The sequence below is a fragment of the Biomphalaria glabrata genome, chromosome 1, assembly GCF_947242115.1.
Source record: "Biomphalaria glabrata chromosome 1, xgBioGlab47.1, whole genome shotgun sequence".
Lineage (NCBI taxonomy): Eukaryota > Metazoa > Mollusca > Gastropoda > Planorbidae > Biomphalaria > Biomphalaria glabrata.
The window spans coordinates 28,212,828-28,227,588 of record NC_074711.1 but is presented as its reverse complement, the minus strand read 5'-3'; the positions used below and the strand labels follow the sequence as shown (position 1 = coordinate 28,227,588).

The window sequence follows — 14,761 nt, the reverse complement described above, 5'->3', positions numbered from 1 at the left end:
CCTATTTTTTGTAGACATTACAACTTGCTAACAGAATCAATTAAATATCTATATGATTAAAACTTGTTATTGGTATTTTAACCGGTCTTTATATTATGTCGTTCACCTGTTGGCCGATTGGAAGGGGAGGAGCGAATACCTCTACTGCCCTTTCCATCTAAACCCATTGTGTGGGAGGGGGGGCGGTCCTACTTTTATGGAGAAATCATAGTATGTGAACAAAATTAGTCGAATATCTATATAATATAAACAGGTGGAAGTGCGATACATGCAATCACCTTCCCCCCATCGGACAAACCAATACTTTTTCTTTTTGTATTATAGTAAGAAATTACAAAATTTAAAAAATCTGTCACTAATATAATTTATATAATAAAGTAAATTCTTATATCGAGTCGCCCAACCCCTATTCTATAATGCAAAATGCAATCACTAGCAGAAATTATAAAAAGGAGCGAGGATTAATCGTTTTCATTTTACCACCCTTCCCCTTTCCAGACAGAGTTTATGTAATTTCAAATGAATTTATCATAACTATTTTAAGAAAGACTTTGCTTTGGAAAAGTTATAATTCAAACGAAATTTTTCAATATAACAGTCACGCTTGAGATGAGTTCAAAAGCCAGATAATCTTTTCCTAGTCGCCTTTTCCCAACCTTTACTCTATCTCATATTTTTCTTTAAATAAATTAAGTGACTGATTTTTGCTTTCATTTTGTTTATTTTAGGTGAGATTTTAATACTAAATCATCACTTACCACAGCAAAGTCGAGGGGGTTTTGAGTTAAAAACCCTCTACCAGGGGGTTTTGAGTTTAAATCCCCCTTCCAGGGGGTTTTCAGATTTAAAAAAACCCTATCAGGGGGTTTTGAGATACAAATCCCTCTATCAGGGGGCTTTGAGTTTGAATATTAAACCCCCTACCAGAGGTTAAATCCCCCTCTTCTATAAAACAAAACAAAAAAAAATGCAATCAACAATCCCCAAATTCGGAATTCCAACAGCACAGTTAAGGAAGATTTTGATTTTAATACCCCCTTTAAAATTTACGAAAAAATGCAATCAACAATCCCCAAATTCGGAATTCCAACAGCACAGTTAAGGAAGATTTTGATTTTAATATATTTTAATATATTTAATATATTTTAATTTTGATTTTATATATATATATATGCTGTACGCACGTTTATGCATAGGGTTAGAGATTTACAGGGCGTTAGGGTTAGGGTTTGGAAATAAAGCGCCCCCCCCCCCCACTCCAAAGTTCTGGATCCGCATGTGGTGAGAACGAGAGTGGCTCTCTCCAGTGGGATTTTGAGTTCTCGGGACAACGCGGTATGCATTAACAATGTCTTTTAAGGATGTCTTTTTTAAAACCAGCCATACCAACCCATTGCCTTGACGCCCCATTTCGTCGTGACATCCTGAGTTTGGTCTGATTCGCACGTTTATGATTGGCCTAAAGCCCACAGTGAACCGTCTCCATTTTGATGTTTTGAAAACAAATTTTATTTTCTAGGCGAGAGATGAAAACCTTTCTTTACAACCAAATCAGCAAACTTACGCAACAGTTTTGGCGCCCTAGGGGCCAACGGTCGACCCCCGACTCCCCACCACCCTTACGTGCCTAAATAAATGTTTACTTTCGGTCTACAATACAATAATTGCAATGACAATTTTTAAAAATCGGAAATGTTGTAATCTATTTATAGTCTCGAGTGAAAAAAAAAAAAAAAAAAAAAAGGGAAGTTTTCATAATCTAAAAATAACTATATTTTAATATGCAATGTTGTGTATTGTGCATCCCTTATTAATCTTCAGTCTCTAAGATAAGCCTTATTATTATTATTAGTGTACATTAGGTTTTCATTTTCCAAAGTACTGGCCAAAGGAGTTATTCACAGTTTTAAAAAAATTCGTAAGTAATCTAAATAAAATAGAACAGTTTATACATATAGTTTTTTTTTTTTTTATCTTCTATCAATTTTTATAATCACATTAGTTTTATCACTGCCACTGGCGTTTTTATTTAGACATAAATTTAATGCAATATAATAAGACTTTAAAGACCCTGTTTTTGAAATTAACTCTTCAAACATTTTTTTAGCTACAGTGTTCAAAATTAAAGTTCTCTAAATGAACAAATCTGTCATTCTAATGAATCACAAATTTGAATTATTCTCTTTCATCGATCTAAAAAACAAAAGCGAAATGAATATTTTAATTAGATATACATGAACAGCATAGCAGATTAAAATAAAGACTCAGAGATTGTAGGAACACGCCTACACCTAAATGTTCGCTATCTTTTTAAAGATAGACTCGAGTTTGATTTTAAAATCGAATCCTGGTGAAGACTGAGATTTTCAATTTCAGAATCTTCGAGCACCTCTGAGTCCACCCAGCTCTAATGTGTACCTGTGTAGTTGGGGAAAAGTAAAGCGGTTCGTTGTTGTGCTGGCGACTTGACACCCTCGTTAACCATAGGCCACAGAAACATCTGCCCTATAGACCACAAAGGGGAACTTTTATATATATGTAATATATATATATTATATATATATATAATGATTCTAATAAAACTAACCATATAAAAATCATTAGCATATTGTGACAGGTGGGGAAATGTGACGTGTGTTTGGCACGTTTTATGTCTAGGGGATGATTATTTTTAAAGCTATCACACCCCACTTATCAGCATATGAATCGGGAGCAGACACGCAACGAGACAAAGCAATGAAAGATAGATACAAAAGTTAAAATAAAGGATATTTATTTACATAAATATACATATAATAATAAAAAGGGGGAGGGTTTGCATCTATCTCTAGTATATTCTATGTTTAATCATCACTCATGCACATAATAAGAGAGTATGTCACTTTGTCCTCTGACTTAGCTGGTTGTCCTGTTGATGTCGCAGCTGGCTGGGTCCTGGCTTGAGGTTCTGCAGCTGGAGGTGGCGCTCTAGCGGATAGAGGGACGCCGGCGATATAGTTCTTGTGGAGTCTCAGTCCCAAGTTCTAGTATCTGTAGTGGGCACAGTATGGCGGGTGGCCGGATACCGTGGGCACAAGGTTACTGCGGGCAGAGCTGATCTGCCGTGGGCAGCGTAGTTGACAGGATATGTCCAGTGAGTTGCAGAGGGTTGGCGTAGCTATGACGTCTCACACAGATCTGGTCTATAGGGACGTCGCACCTAATAGCTTGACAGGTGGGCTGTCGAATAGGCGGGCAATGCCGATAGCGCCAAGTGGTAGAGTTGAGTAGATCTCAGTAGGCAAGTGCGGTGCTGAATAGCACTAAGCACATAGATAGTAGGTGATTCTTGATATCAAACAAATAGGCAAGTGCAGCGCTGGTTAGCACTAAGCACATAGATAGGCCAGTAGGCAAATAGGCAGGTAAGTGATCCGATAAATGGGCAGACACCTGAGGGAGGCTGCGGATAAATAAAGACAAGTTAGGACATGTCTCTCATGCATCTTATCGATGCCCTCGACTGAGGTGCATTCGTCAGATTGGTAAAATTGCTTTTGAGCACAAAAGGGGAGATGATGACAATGGGATTTGGGAAAATAGATGGCAGATAGTGGCCATATAAAAATGTACATAAAAGAGAACGTAATAATATAAAAATGTACATAGAAGGGGAAAAATAATCTCAAATAAACAACACAGGTGGATAGAGAAAGAGAAGGGGGGGGGTGAATGGGCGGTGGTCATCGACCGAGACGCTTTGTTTGCATATGACCGTGGGTCGAGAACAATGGAGCGCGCTTGAATGGTGTGGGCGCAACTCTCGTAAGATTGAAATGACTACAGGGGAGATAATTCAATACACAAAGAAAAGGGGGGGGAGGGGATAGTTCATATTTCTTCACTAGACGCAGTATCAGTGCGCTAGTCAAATTATCACGGTTGTCAGCCGAGATAAAGAAAATAAAATAAGATGTACAAGTATATACATGGTTGCATCAACTATCAATTGAGCAACGTAGCATTAATAGATTAATGCAATACATAAATAAATACATAGGACATGTTTATGTTTTCTACTTACGCCAGTGAGAAATACACAATGCACTAATTAAATATAAATGAACTAAGCAAAATACACATGATAATATCCAATGGAAATAGCACAAAAGTAATTGAGATGGAACTTGTGATTAAGTTCGGCTTACCACCAGGTATTCCTCTAGGATAAAGAATAAGTGATATAGTCCAGACTCGATAGTTCAGCTCGAATGAGAAAGAGAGGGTGATTTGAGTTGGTTTACTATATATATATGCCTGAAAGTGTGGGCGGACACCGGAAATGTCCTAGGCTAAGAATTATCTTACACGTGGGTGAAGTCCGACAAGAGCCGCACCTTGGAGTATCACGCGGTGTGTAGACCAGGGTAATCTCTTGGATCAAAGAGAGACGTGAGGAAAAGGGGGGGGGGGAGGATTAGCTTGCATTCAACCAAGGTGGCGTCAACCGCGGCTGTCAGACATCCTGTCGATAAGATCAAGGTCTGAGCGTATCTTTGCCCCGGTCAAGGGAAGATAAATGAAAGGACTGGCCTAATTTTCTCCAAGGTGGTGGACTAAGTCTAGCCTGGTAGAGAGGAAAAGGTGTGGCGGGTGAATATTTTAGGGGTAGGATGGAGAAATAATTAAAATAAAATAAATAAATAATGAAAAATAATAATTAATGCTGTGATAAATTAGAGTGACTCTGACAGCGAGTTTTTGACTTGTCACATACGCCGCCGCCAAGATGGATCTATCGCAGAAAGATCCATAAAGTGCGAGCAGACTGATGTCACTCTAACTTTAAGATCAGTTGTTATCACAGCATTAGAAAAAAAAAATTGGAAAAATAAAGGGATAGCCATGCCAGGAGGAGAGTCTGTCCAAGTTTGTCCGTGGTCTTACTTTCCGTCCCTGAGTACGGAGTCACCTGGGTGAAACCTTTGGGGTTGCTTGGGAGAGTAGATTGGGCGATTGGATGAGTAGCTACTTCTTCCTGGGGCGGATTGGTGAGCGTGATTGGGGCTTAGGCGGGGTGCCCAAGGCACGTGTGCTCGTTGGGGCTTATCTCCGAAGCCGCTGTGAGGCGCTTCTCCACGAGAGTAAGTAGTCAGCTTGCCTTGGTATCGTCTGACACGGTCAATGTCAGGGAAGAGTGGCCTGATAAAGAATGTGGAGTTCTGCCTGAGAACGTCCCCACGAGTGCGATAATCTTGCTTACGTCGCGGCTTCCTGACACGGTTAAGGCCAGGGGTAGGTTGATATTGAATGGTGGCTGAGGAGCCATGGTGAGAAGAGTTTTCACGAGCGCGAGAGTTTGGCTTACCTCGTGACTTCCTGACACTATCAATGCCAGGGAGAGGTTGATTCGGAATGGTGGCTGAGGAGCCATGAAGAGGAGTGAGTCCACGAGAGCAAGGGTTCATCTTACCTCGGGGCATTCTGACACTGTCGATGTCAGAGGAATGTTGCTTAATTTTGGCTGAGTAGCCTGGGTCAAGTAGACCCTCACGAGTGCGCGGGCACACTTTAACCCGTGACTTTCTAGCAGTGTCGACGCCAGGGCAAAGTGGTTTGAGCTTCGCTGATGAGTCGGGACTAGGCGTATTAGTGTGGCGACCAGGGCTTCCAACCAGCTGGTTGCTGCCACGTTTCTGCTTCGCCGATCTACCGACGGGCAGAGAAAAGTATGGCTTGTTGACTTCTCCAAGAGGAACATATTTGGAGCCTAGAATGAAGTCATACACTGGCGTGTCCATAACGGCGGCGTCGATGGTGCCATGTACGTATCTGCACTCCACGTGCACCCTCGCGACAGGTAGAACCTGCGGAGGAGTGCCACGGTCAATAGACTGGATTGTCACTGTTCCACCAGTGAGATCCGATGGGTTAATCAGCTTCTTATTGATAACCGCGCCGAACGAACAGCCTGAGTCGTAGAGGCCCAAAACTTCGACACCGTTGGCCAAAATGTTCTCTACTCCCGGAGGAGAAGAGATGGGGTGAGGTAGCACTGGTGGGAGTTCTGGTTGGCCGAGATCAATGGCAGTGGGTTGAGGAACCACGGCCATCGTGGAGACGAAGTATGTGTCCTCCTCCGGTTGGTCAGAAGGATCGATCGCGGAGGGTTGAGAGACTGGCGTCACCGTAGATAGGGTCCGTGGGGCCTGCTGCTGCCGTTGTGGAGTGGGTCTACTGTCACGCGCGCTATGACGTAAGTCACGCTGAGAGTAGTTGGGCTGGTTATAGCGAGACTGATGGTTGGGGCGGTTATTGTAGTTATGAGGGGCTGATTGCCGGCCTGGTGCCTGGTTGTGCTGGGGAGTATTAGGAGCAAGGTTGGATTGAGCAGGAGAAGTTGGTTGGTCTGTTTGCTGGTCTGTCGCGGTTGCTTTACCTTTTAAGTCCTTACGGGCGTTCAAGTACCGGTCAGCGGCGGAAGCTATGTCAGCGGGCGCGGTCGCTTGTTGCTCCCTGACATAAACTCTGACCTCTGGGGACATGCATTCCAACAGCTGCTCAGAGAGTATGAGGCATGCTAGGCCATCAAAAGTCTCTGGCAATTGGCTGAGGGCGTGCCACCTGACAAGGTACTTGTCCAGCCTCTCGCAGAGGTTGCCGTAGGTCTCTCTGCGTTCGAGGCGGGAACTCCTGAACTTTTTGTGGTAGGCCTCGGCGGTCAACTCGAACTGGACGAGTAGCGCCTGTTTGAGGGCTGTGTAGTCCTCTCTCTGGCCGGAGGGAAGTTTGGAGTAAACCTCGTAGGCTTTGCCTCGGAGGCATTGGGATAACCGGAAGCACCATTTCTCCTCTGGCAGACCGTAGAAGCGTGCTACTTCCTCAAAACGGACAAGATAAACTTCGATGTTCTCTGTCTTGTCGTCGAAGTGCTCCATTGGCACGTGGGGTAGACCGTTCAAGGAACTTTGAAAGGATGCTGGGCTAGCTGGGCGAGACTCAGACGAAGCCTGGCGGGCGGCCTCGTTCTCTTTGTCCGCGGCTATCTTTTCTCTCGCCGTTATTTCTTTCTCCTTCTCCCTCAGAGTTATTTCCTTTTCTCGCTCTGTGACTTCCTTAGCAATAGCTATTTCAGCTTCCTTTCTTTCTCTTTCTTTAGCTGTTTCTGTTTCCCTTCTCTCCCTTTCCATAGCTATTTCATGCTCCCTTGCCAGTTTTTCCCGTTCCTCTCTTTCAAACGCCTCAAATCGTGCTTTCACAAATTCTTTCCGTTCTGCCTCATCATCAAATATGGAGGCTGCGGCGTCTTTCCATTCAGCCATTCTCTGCTTCATGTCAGAGTCCGCTTTGGAGCGTGTGCCGCTGGCCATAATGGTGAGGGGTGGGCGATGAGGGGTGCTGGGATGGTGGAAGGGCAGATAGAATGGATAATGGGATTGAGCTAGACTTAAAGAAAGTGGGTTAGCGAAAGTGAGTCGCCGGTTATAGGAAAGAGTGCGAAAGGAATGTGGTGTCTGCCTATGTTAATCACAAATTCCTGCAATGAAATATTACAAATAAAATGCAATAAATATAAAATATAAAATATGACAGAAGTGACACTCTTGAAAATGCGAAGTGATGATACTTATAAATATTCTTAGAAAAATTATTGAAATGGAATTTAGTTATTGCTGCCTGTTCGTGCCTGCTGTACTAATGGGTTAAATCCACGGACGGGCTCGCCAAAATGTGACAGGTGGGGAAATGTGACGTGTGTTTGGCACGTTTTATGTCTAGGGGATGATTATTTTTAAAGCTATCACACCCCACTTATCAGCATATGAATCGGGAGCAGACACGCAACGAGACAAAGCAATGAAAGATAGATACAAAAGTTAAAATAAAGGATATTTATTTACATAAATATACATATAATAATAAAAAGGGGGAGGGTTTGCATCTATCTCTAGTATATTCTATGTTTAATCATCACTCATGCACATAATAAGAGAGTATGTCACTTTGTCCTCTGACTTAGCTGGTTGTCCTGTTGATGTCGCAGCTGGCTGGGTCCTGGCTTGAGGTTCTGCAGCTGGAGGTGGCGCTCTAGCGGATAGAGGGACGCCGGCGATATAGTTCTTGTGGAGTCTCAGTCCCAAGTTCTAGTATCTGTAGTGGGCACAGTATGGCGGGTGGCCGGATACCGTGGGCACAAGGTTACTGCGGGCAGAGCTGATCTGCCGTGGGCAGCGTAGTTGACAGGATATGTCCAGTGAGTTGCAGAGGGTTGGCGTAGCTATGACGTCTCACACAGATCTGGTCTATAGGGACGTCGCACCTAATAGCTTGACAGGTGGGCTGTCGAATAGGCGGGCAATGCCGATAGCGCCAAGTGGTAGAGTTGAGTAGATCTCAGTAGGCAAGTGCGGTGCTGAATAGCACTAAGCACATAGATAGTAGGTGATTCTTGATATCAAACAAATAGGCAAGTGCAGCGCTGGTTAGCACTAAGCACATAGATAGGCCAGTAGGCAAATAGGCAGGTAAGTGATCCGATAAATGGGCAGACACCTGAGGGAGGCTGCGGATAAATAAAGACAAGTTAGGACATGTCTCTCATGCATCTTATCGATGCCCTCGACTGAGGTGCATTCGTCAGATTGGTAAAATTGCTTTTGAGCACAAAAGGGGAGATGATGACAATGGGATTTGGGAAAATAGATGGCAGATAGTGGCCATATAAAAATGTACATAAAAGAGAACGTAATAATATAAAAATGTACATAGAAGGGGAAAAATAATCTCAAATAAACAACACAGGTGGATAGAGAAAGAGAAGGGGGGGGGGTGAATGGGCGGTGGTCATCGACCGAGACGCTTTGTTTGCATATGACCGTGGGTCGAGAACAATGGAGCGCGCTTGAATGGTGTGGGCGCAACTCTCGTAAGATTGAAATGACTACAGGGGAGATAATTCAATACACAAAGAAAAGGGGGGGGGAGGGGATAGTTCATATTTCTTCACTAGACGCAGTATCAGTGCGCTAGTCAAATTATCACGGTTGTCAGCCGAGATAAAGAAAATAAAATAAGATGTACAAGTATATACATGGTTGCATCAACTATCAATTGAGCAACGTAGCATTAATAGATTAATGCAATACATAAATAAATACATAGGACATGTTTATGTTTTCTACTTACGCCAGTGAGAAATACACAATGCACTAATTAAATATAAATGAACTAAGCAAAATACACATGATAATATCCAATGGAAATAGCACAAAAGTAATTGAGATGGAACTTGTGATTAAGTTCGGCTTACCACCAGGTATTCCTCTAGGATAAAGAATAAGTGATATAGTCCAGACTCGATAGTTCAGCTCGAATGAGAAAGAGAGGGTGATTTGAGTTGGTTTACTATATATATATGCCTGAAAGTGTGGGCGGACACCGGAAATGTCCTAGGCTAAGAATTATCTTACACGTGGGTGAAGTCCGACAAGAGCCGCACCTTGGAGTATCACGCGGTGTGTAGACCAGGGTAATCTCTTGGATCAAAGAGAGACGTGAGGAAAAGGGGGGGGGGGGAGGATTAGCTTGCATTCAACCAAGGTGGCGTCAACCGCGGCTGTCAGACATCCTGTCGATAAGATCAAGGTCTGAGCGTATCTTTGCCCCGGTCAAGGGAAGATAAATGAAAGGACTGGCCTAATTTTCTCCAAGGTGGTGGACTAAGTCTAGCCTGGTAGAGAGGAAAAGGTGTGGCGGGTGAATATTTTAGGGGTAGGATGGAGAAATAATTAAAATAAAATAAATAAATAATGAAAAATAATAATTAATGCTGTGATAAATTAGAGTGACTCTGACAGCGAGTTTTTGACTTGTCACACATATAAAATGTATTTATATGTTATAGAAACTGTTAAAAATTATGTTTGTATATCTAAATTTATATTTGATTTATCGATATTCATCAAATAGTTTAATATGATTATTTACAGGTCTCAGATATGTTCTTGTTTAGTTAAAACTATTTCTATTTCTATTGCCAGCTGTTTCCACAATGGACCTCACTGAAGATTTAGAAGCTCTTAAGGACAACTTACTACAAGCAAGAATAAAGGCCATTGCTTTCAGCCTTAACCTGGAGGTAGATAGAATACAGAAACACATACTTTACGCACTGAAACAGGGGAGAGACATTCGAGACAATATCGCTTCCATAGTGGACGAATGTGAGAATACTACCCTGGAGCTAGGAGTCTTGAGCCAAAGTCATGCCACAGACATGAAGTCCCACGAGAGTTATAAGGATTATGACAGTAGCCGAGGACATGATGAAACATTAGACAATCTAAACAGTGTAGAGCTGCTTAATAACACGTTCGGCGACACTGCATGTAGTGCAACTATCAGTAATAATAAGTCAAATGTCAATGTTGATGTCATTGTGCCAAATCTGAATATTAGTGAAAATGTGCCAAATTTAACCATCCTTGACAATGTGCCAGATTTAAATGTCAATGACAGTGGTGACAATGTGCCAAATTTAAATGGCAAATGCAATGTACCTCATGGAAATGTTAATGACAATGTGCCTGATTTAAATGTCACTGACAATGTTCCAGATGGAAATGTTGATGAAAATCTGCCAAAATTTAATGTTGATGTCACTTTGCCAAATTTAAATGCTCTTAACAATGTGCCACATTTTAATGCAATTCAAGATGTGCTAACTTTAAATAAGAATGTGCCAAGCGAAGGTTTCAGCAACAATGTGAAAAAATCCAACGTTGACGACAATTTACTTAACTTAGACATCAGTCAAGCCGTGTTACATCGACCTACTGAACCAAGTAACCATGCGGCGCCTATGGAAGCTAGTGGTGGAGTATCAAAAAACGGTCTCTCCAACGGTGTGCCAAGTACCCCAAATGTCACAGACAATGCGCTCAACATTCACGTCCAGGTCCAAGTTCTGCAGCACGAGAACCGTCTTTTGGTTCAACAAATCATGTGCCTGCAGTGCTCGGCTGCAGAGAGAAACTCACTGCTGATGCCCTGTGGTCATTTCATCCTATGCTCAACATGTGCTGAGAAATGCTCTCACTGTCCCAAGTGTCATGTTCAAATATTAGCAACATCAAAAACACGGCTTTGAACAGAGATGTTGGATTTACGCACAGTCTCAACCAAATGACAATAAGAACACGGCTTTGAATAGAAATCCTGGGTGAACGCACAGAATTAAACTAATGACACAAGAACACGGTTTTCATTAGAGATGTTGGATGAATTTGAAAATAAAGCTGAAAACATAACTAAGCTTTGATTATAGATGCTGATAAGAAGACTTTGATTTGAAATTTTAGATCTACGCACCTCATTTAATCATGGAAAATTAAGAACATCCCGAGCAATTACTATAAACTAAAAACTTAATGTGGTAAAATTGAAGACAATTTATATCTTATACATTATAAACATTCCTTCAATAAAGCATATTCTTATTTTCTAAGTGAATCCATGTGTTAACCAAGTCAGATAAGTTATTTGAAGACAAAAAAAAATTACTAACTTATTGGTTTTGTTTCGCGATTCAAGCCACACGAACCATATTGTTAAAGCACTTGGAAAGAAAGAAAAGTCGTATTAATTTGACCTATCATATAGAATAATTGTTCCCTTTGAACTTTATGAAGTTGAGTCTTTGCATTTGCAAGTTATTTAGTATTTTATGTATTTTTGTCAATTTATTTTATGGGTATTCTGTCCTGAAATGTTTTAGATCTAAGATAGATAGGATAGATTTTAGATATATTTAGATAGTTGTGCGAAGATCATGTAAATAGATTGTTAGATAGCTGAGCGAACTGTTTGTTGTTTTCAAAAGTATGTAGAAACATCTCACAATATTTTGCTAGAAACATTTGAATATTCAACGTAATTTTCAAATGATTAAATTTTTTTTGTAATATGTTGTTATGAAATTTAAAATTGACTTGCATCATCACTTTGTCGTGTTATTTATTTCAAGTAGAAATGCAACTTTAACTTGGATATACTTTGTGTTCATTGACTAGAATTATTTAAACTGATTCGGTCACTTGGGAAACAAACAAACAACACAAACAAACAACTGTGTGTTTCGGTCTTTTGGGGAACAAAATGAAAGCTGTGTATATGTGTGTGGGGAGAGGGTTGATAGAAGAATGAGAGTCTTCAAGAAGTGAACGTGGAATGGGAAGAAAGTGGCCCCCCGTTACCCTCGCATCAGCTTCCAACTATTCACTATGACGTCATCTTTGCTTATCGCATGAACTTTGCTTAATGATCTAAAAATAACTGACGTATCCTCAAGTTATACATCTAAGTACTAGATTTCCACTTCACTGGAATCTTCCCCTCAAAAAAAATGTAATATCCTCCCATTACAGACTATTGAGATCTATTAACTAATGGATTTTCCACGAAATTGTGTGACTACGCTATCGTGTAGGATTAGGTTTTAAACTGTGGAAATTTCCGATTTATGTACCTATTCTCGAAGATTCTTGGAAAATTTGGTTTCAGTTTTTCAAAGCATACTCTTTATAGAATCTATCATTAGCTACCGACATTTGTTATATTTAGATTTACAAGATTTCCATTTCTAAAAGTTTAAAATTGGTGGTAAAATTTTATCAAACGTGTTCCCCTTTCAGACATTGCAATTCATGGGGCAGATGATGTTAATGTCATCTGTTTCTTTGGTCAACGGTTAACGAGCAGGGTGTCGTGTGGGCCCATGTGGCCAGTACAACGACCGACCGCCTTTACTTTCCCCAACTAAAGTCAGGTAGTCATTAGAGTTGGCTGGACTCTGCTATCAAATCTGTTCATCAAGGGTAAATGTGTTTATTTTGTTCATTAAAATAAATGAATCATCTAGCCAGAGGCAAGGTGCTCATGCCAGATTTGGAATTTGATGGTGATCTCTAACCCTTGAAGATTAAAGGTCGTGATAAAAACCGATTAGTCTTCTTCTCCATCGTTCTATTATTATGCTGGAGCGTTCAAATGACTAGACCAATACATGAGATGAACTGTGCAGTGGTTTCCGAATCAGAGAGCTCCCCATATAGTTTTCTTTCTATAGGGGTGTTTTGGGGCCAGTGTCTTTTTTTTTTTGGGCCTCTTGATAATTTTGAAGGACATGGTCAGCATTCTCTGGTGACACTCCGATTCGATTTACATCTATATGAACATTTGTAAAAAGACAATCCAATGTATGTAGCACCTTTTAGAAGTAATAGTTTCATTTCACTCACTTTAGTTCTAACCTCTTACAAGTAATAGTAAAAAGACACTAATTGCTTGAACGGTGTAGCGTATCTTACAAGTAATAGTAAAATGAAACTAATTGCTTGAACGGTGTAGCGTATCTTACAAGTAATAGTTAAAAGACACTAATTGCTTGAACGGTGTAGCGTATCTTACAAGTAATAGTAAAATGAAACTAATTGCTTGAACGGTGTAGCGTATCTTACAAGTAATAGTAAAATGAAACTAATTGCTTGAACGGTGCAGCGTATCTTACAAGTAATAGTAAAATGACACTAATTGCTTGAACGGTGTTGCGTATCTTACAAGTAATAGTAAAATGACACTAATTGCTTGATCTGTGTAGCGTATCTTACAAGTAATAGTAAAATGAAACTAATTGCTTGAACGGTGTAGCGTATCTTACAAGTAATAGTAAAATGAAACTAATTGCTTGAACGGTGTAGCGTATCTTACAAGTAATAGTAAAATGAAACTAATTGCTTGAACGGTGTAGCGTATCTTACAAGTAATAGTAAAACGACACTAATTGCTTGAACGGTGTAGCGCACAGTTGGGCAGTGGAAATAACGACAGCAAACAGTTGGCAAAACTACCGCACAGTTGGGCAGTAGAAATAACGACAGCAAACAGTTGGCAGTACTACCGCACAGTTGCGTTGGGCAGTAGAAATAACGACAGTAAGGCAGTGGAAATAACGACAGCAAACAGTTGGCAGTACTACCGCACAGTTGGGCAGTAGAAATAACGACAGCAAACAGTTGGCAGTACTACCGCACAGTTGGGCAGTAGAAATAACGACAGCAAACAGTTGGCAGTACTACCGCACAGTTGGGCAGTAGAAATAACGACAGCAAACAGTTGGCAGTACTACCTCACAGTTAGGCAGTAGAAATAACACAGCAAACAGTTGGCAGTACTACCGCACAGTTGGGCAGTAGAAATAACGACAGCAAACAGTTGGCAGTACTACCACACAGTTGGGCAGTAGAAATAACGACAGCAAACAGTTGGCAGTACTACCGCACAGTTGGGCAGTAGAAATAACGACAGCAAACAGTTGGCAGTACTACCTCACAGTTAGGCAGTAGAAATAACACAGCAAACAGTTGGCAGTACTACCGCACAGTTGGGCAGTAGAAATAACGACAGCCAACAGTTGGCAGTACTACCTCACAGTTGGGCAGTAGAAATAACGACAGCAAACAGTTGGCAGTACTACCGCACAGTTAAGCAGTAGAAATAACGACAGCAAACAGTTGGCAGTACTAACGCACAGTTAGGCAGTAGAAATAACACAGCAAACAGTTGGCAGTACTACCGCACAGTTGGGCAGTAGAAATAACGACAGCAAACAGTTGGCAGTACTACCGCACAGTTGGGCAGTAGAAATAACGACAGCAAACAGTTGACAGTTCTACCGCACAGTTGGGCAGTAGAAATAACGACAGTTGGGCAGTAGAAATAACGA

The 14,761-nt window shown here is 41.2% G+C and overlaps 1 protein-coding gene across 1 annotated transcript; it reads left to right on the top strand.

Annotated features, from left to right (window-relative positions):
* Window positions 1-1,762: 1,762 nt before the first annotated feature.
* On the top strand, window positions 1,763-12,027 carry LOC129926519 (myb-like protein I). Its single transcript, XM_056031140.1, has 2 exons — window positions 1,763-1,918; window positions 10,020-12,027. The coding sequence occupies exon 2, from the start codon at window positions 10,031-10,033 to the stop codon at window positions 11,126-11,128; it is 1,098 nt and encodes a 365-aa protein (XP_055887115.1). The 5' UTR covers window positions 1,763-1,918; window positions 10,020-10,030; the 3' UTR covers window positions 11,129-12,027.
* Window positions 12,028-14,761: the final 2,734 nt, after the last annotated feature.

What these genes read in the sequence shown, in the direction of transcription:
- LOC129926519 (XM_056031140.1), top strand. Translation starts at nt 10,031, where the DNA reads ATGGACCTCACTGAAGATTTAGAAGCTCTTAAGGACAACTTACTACAA.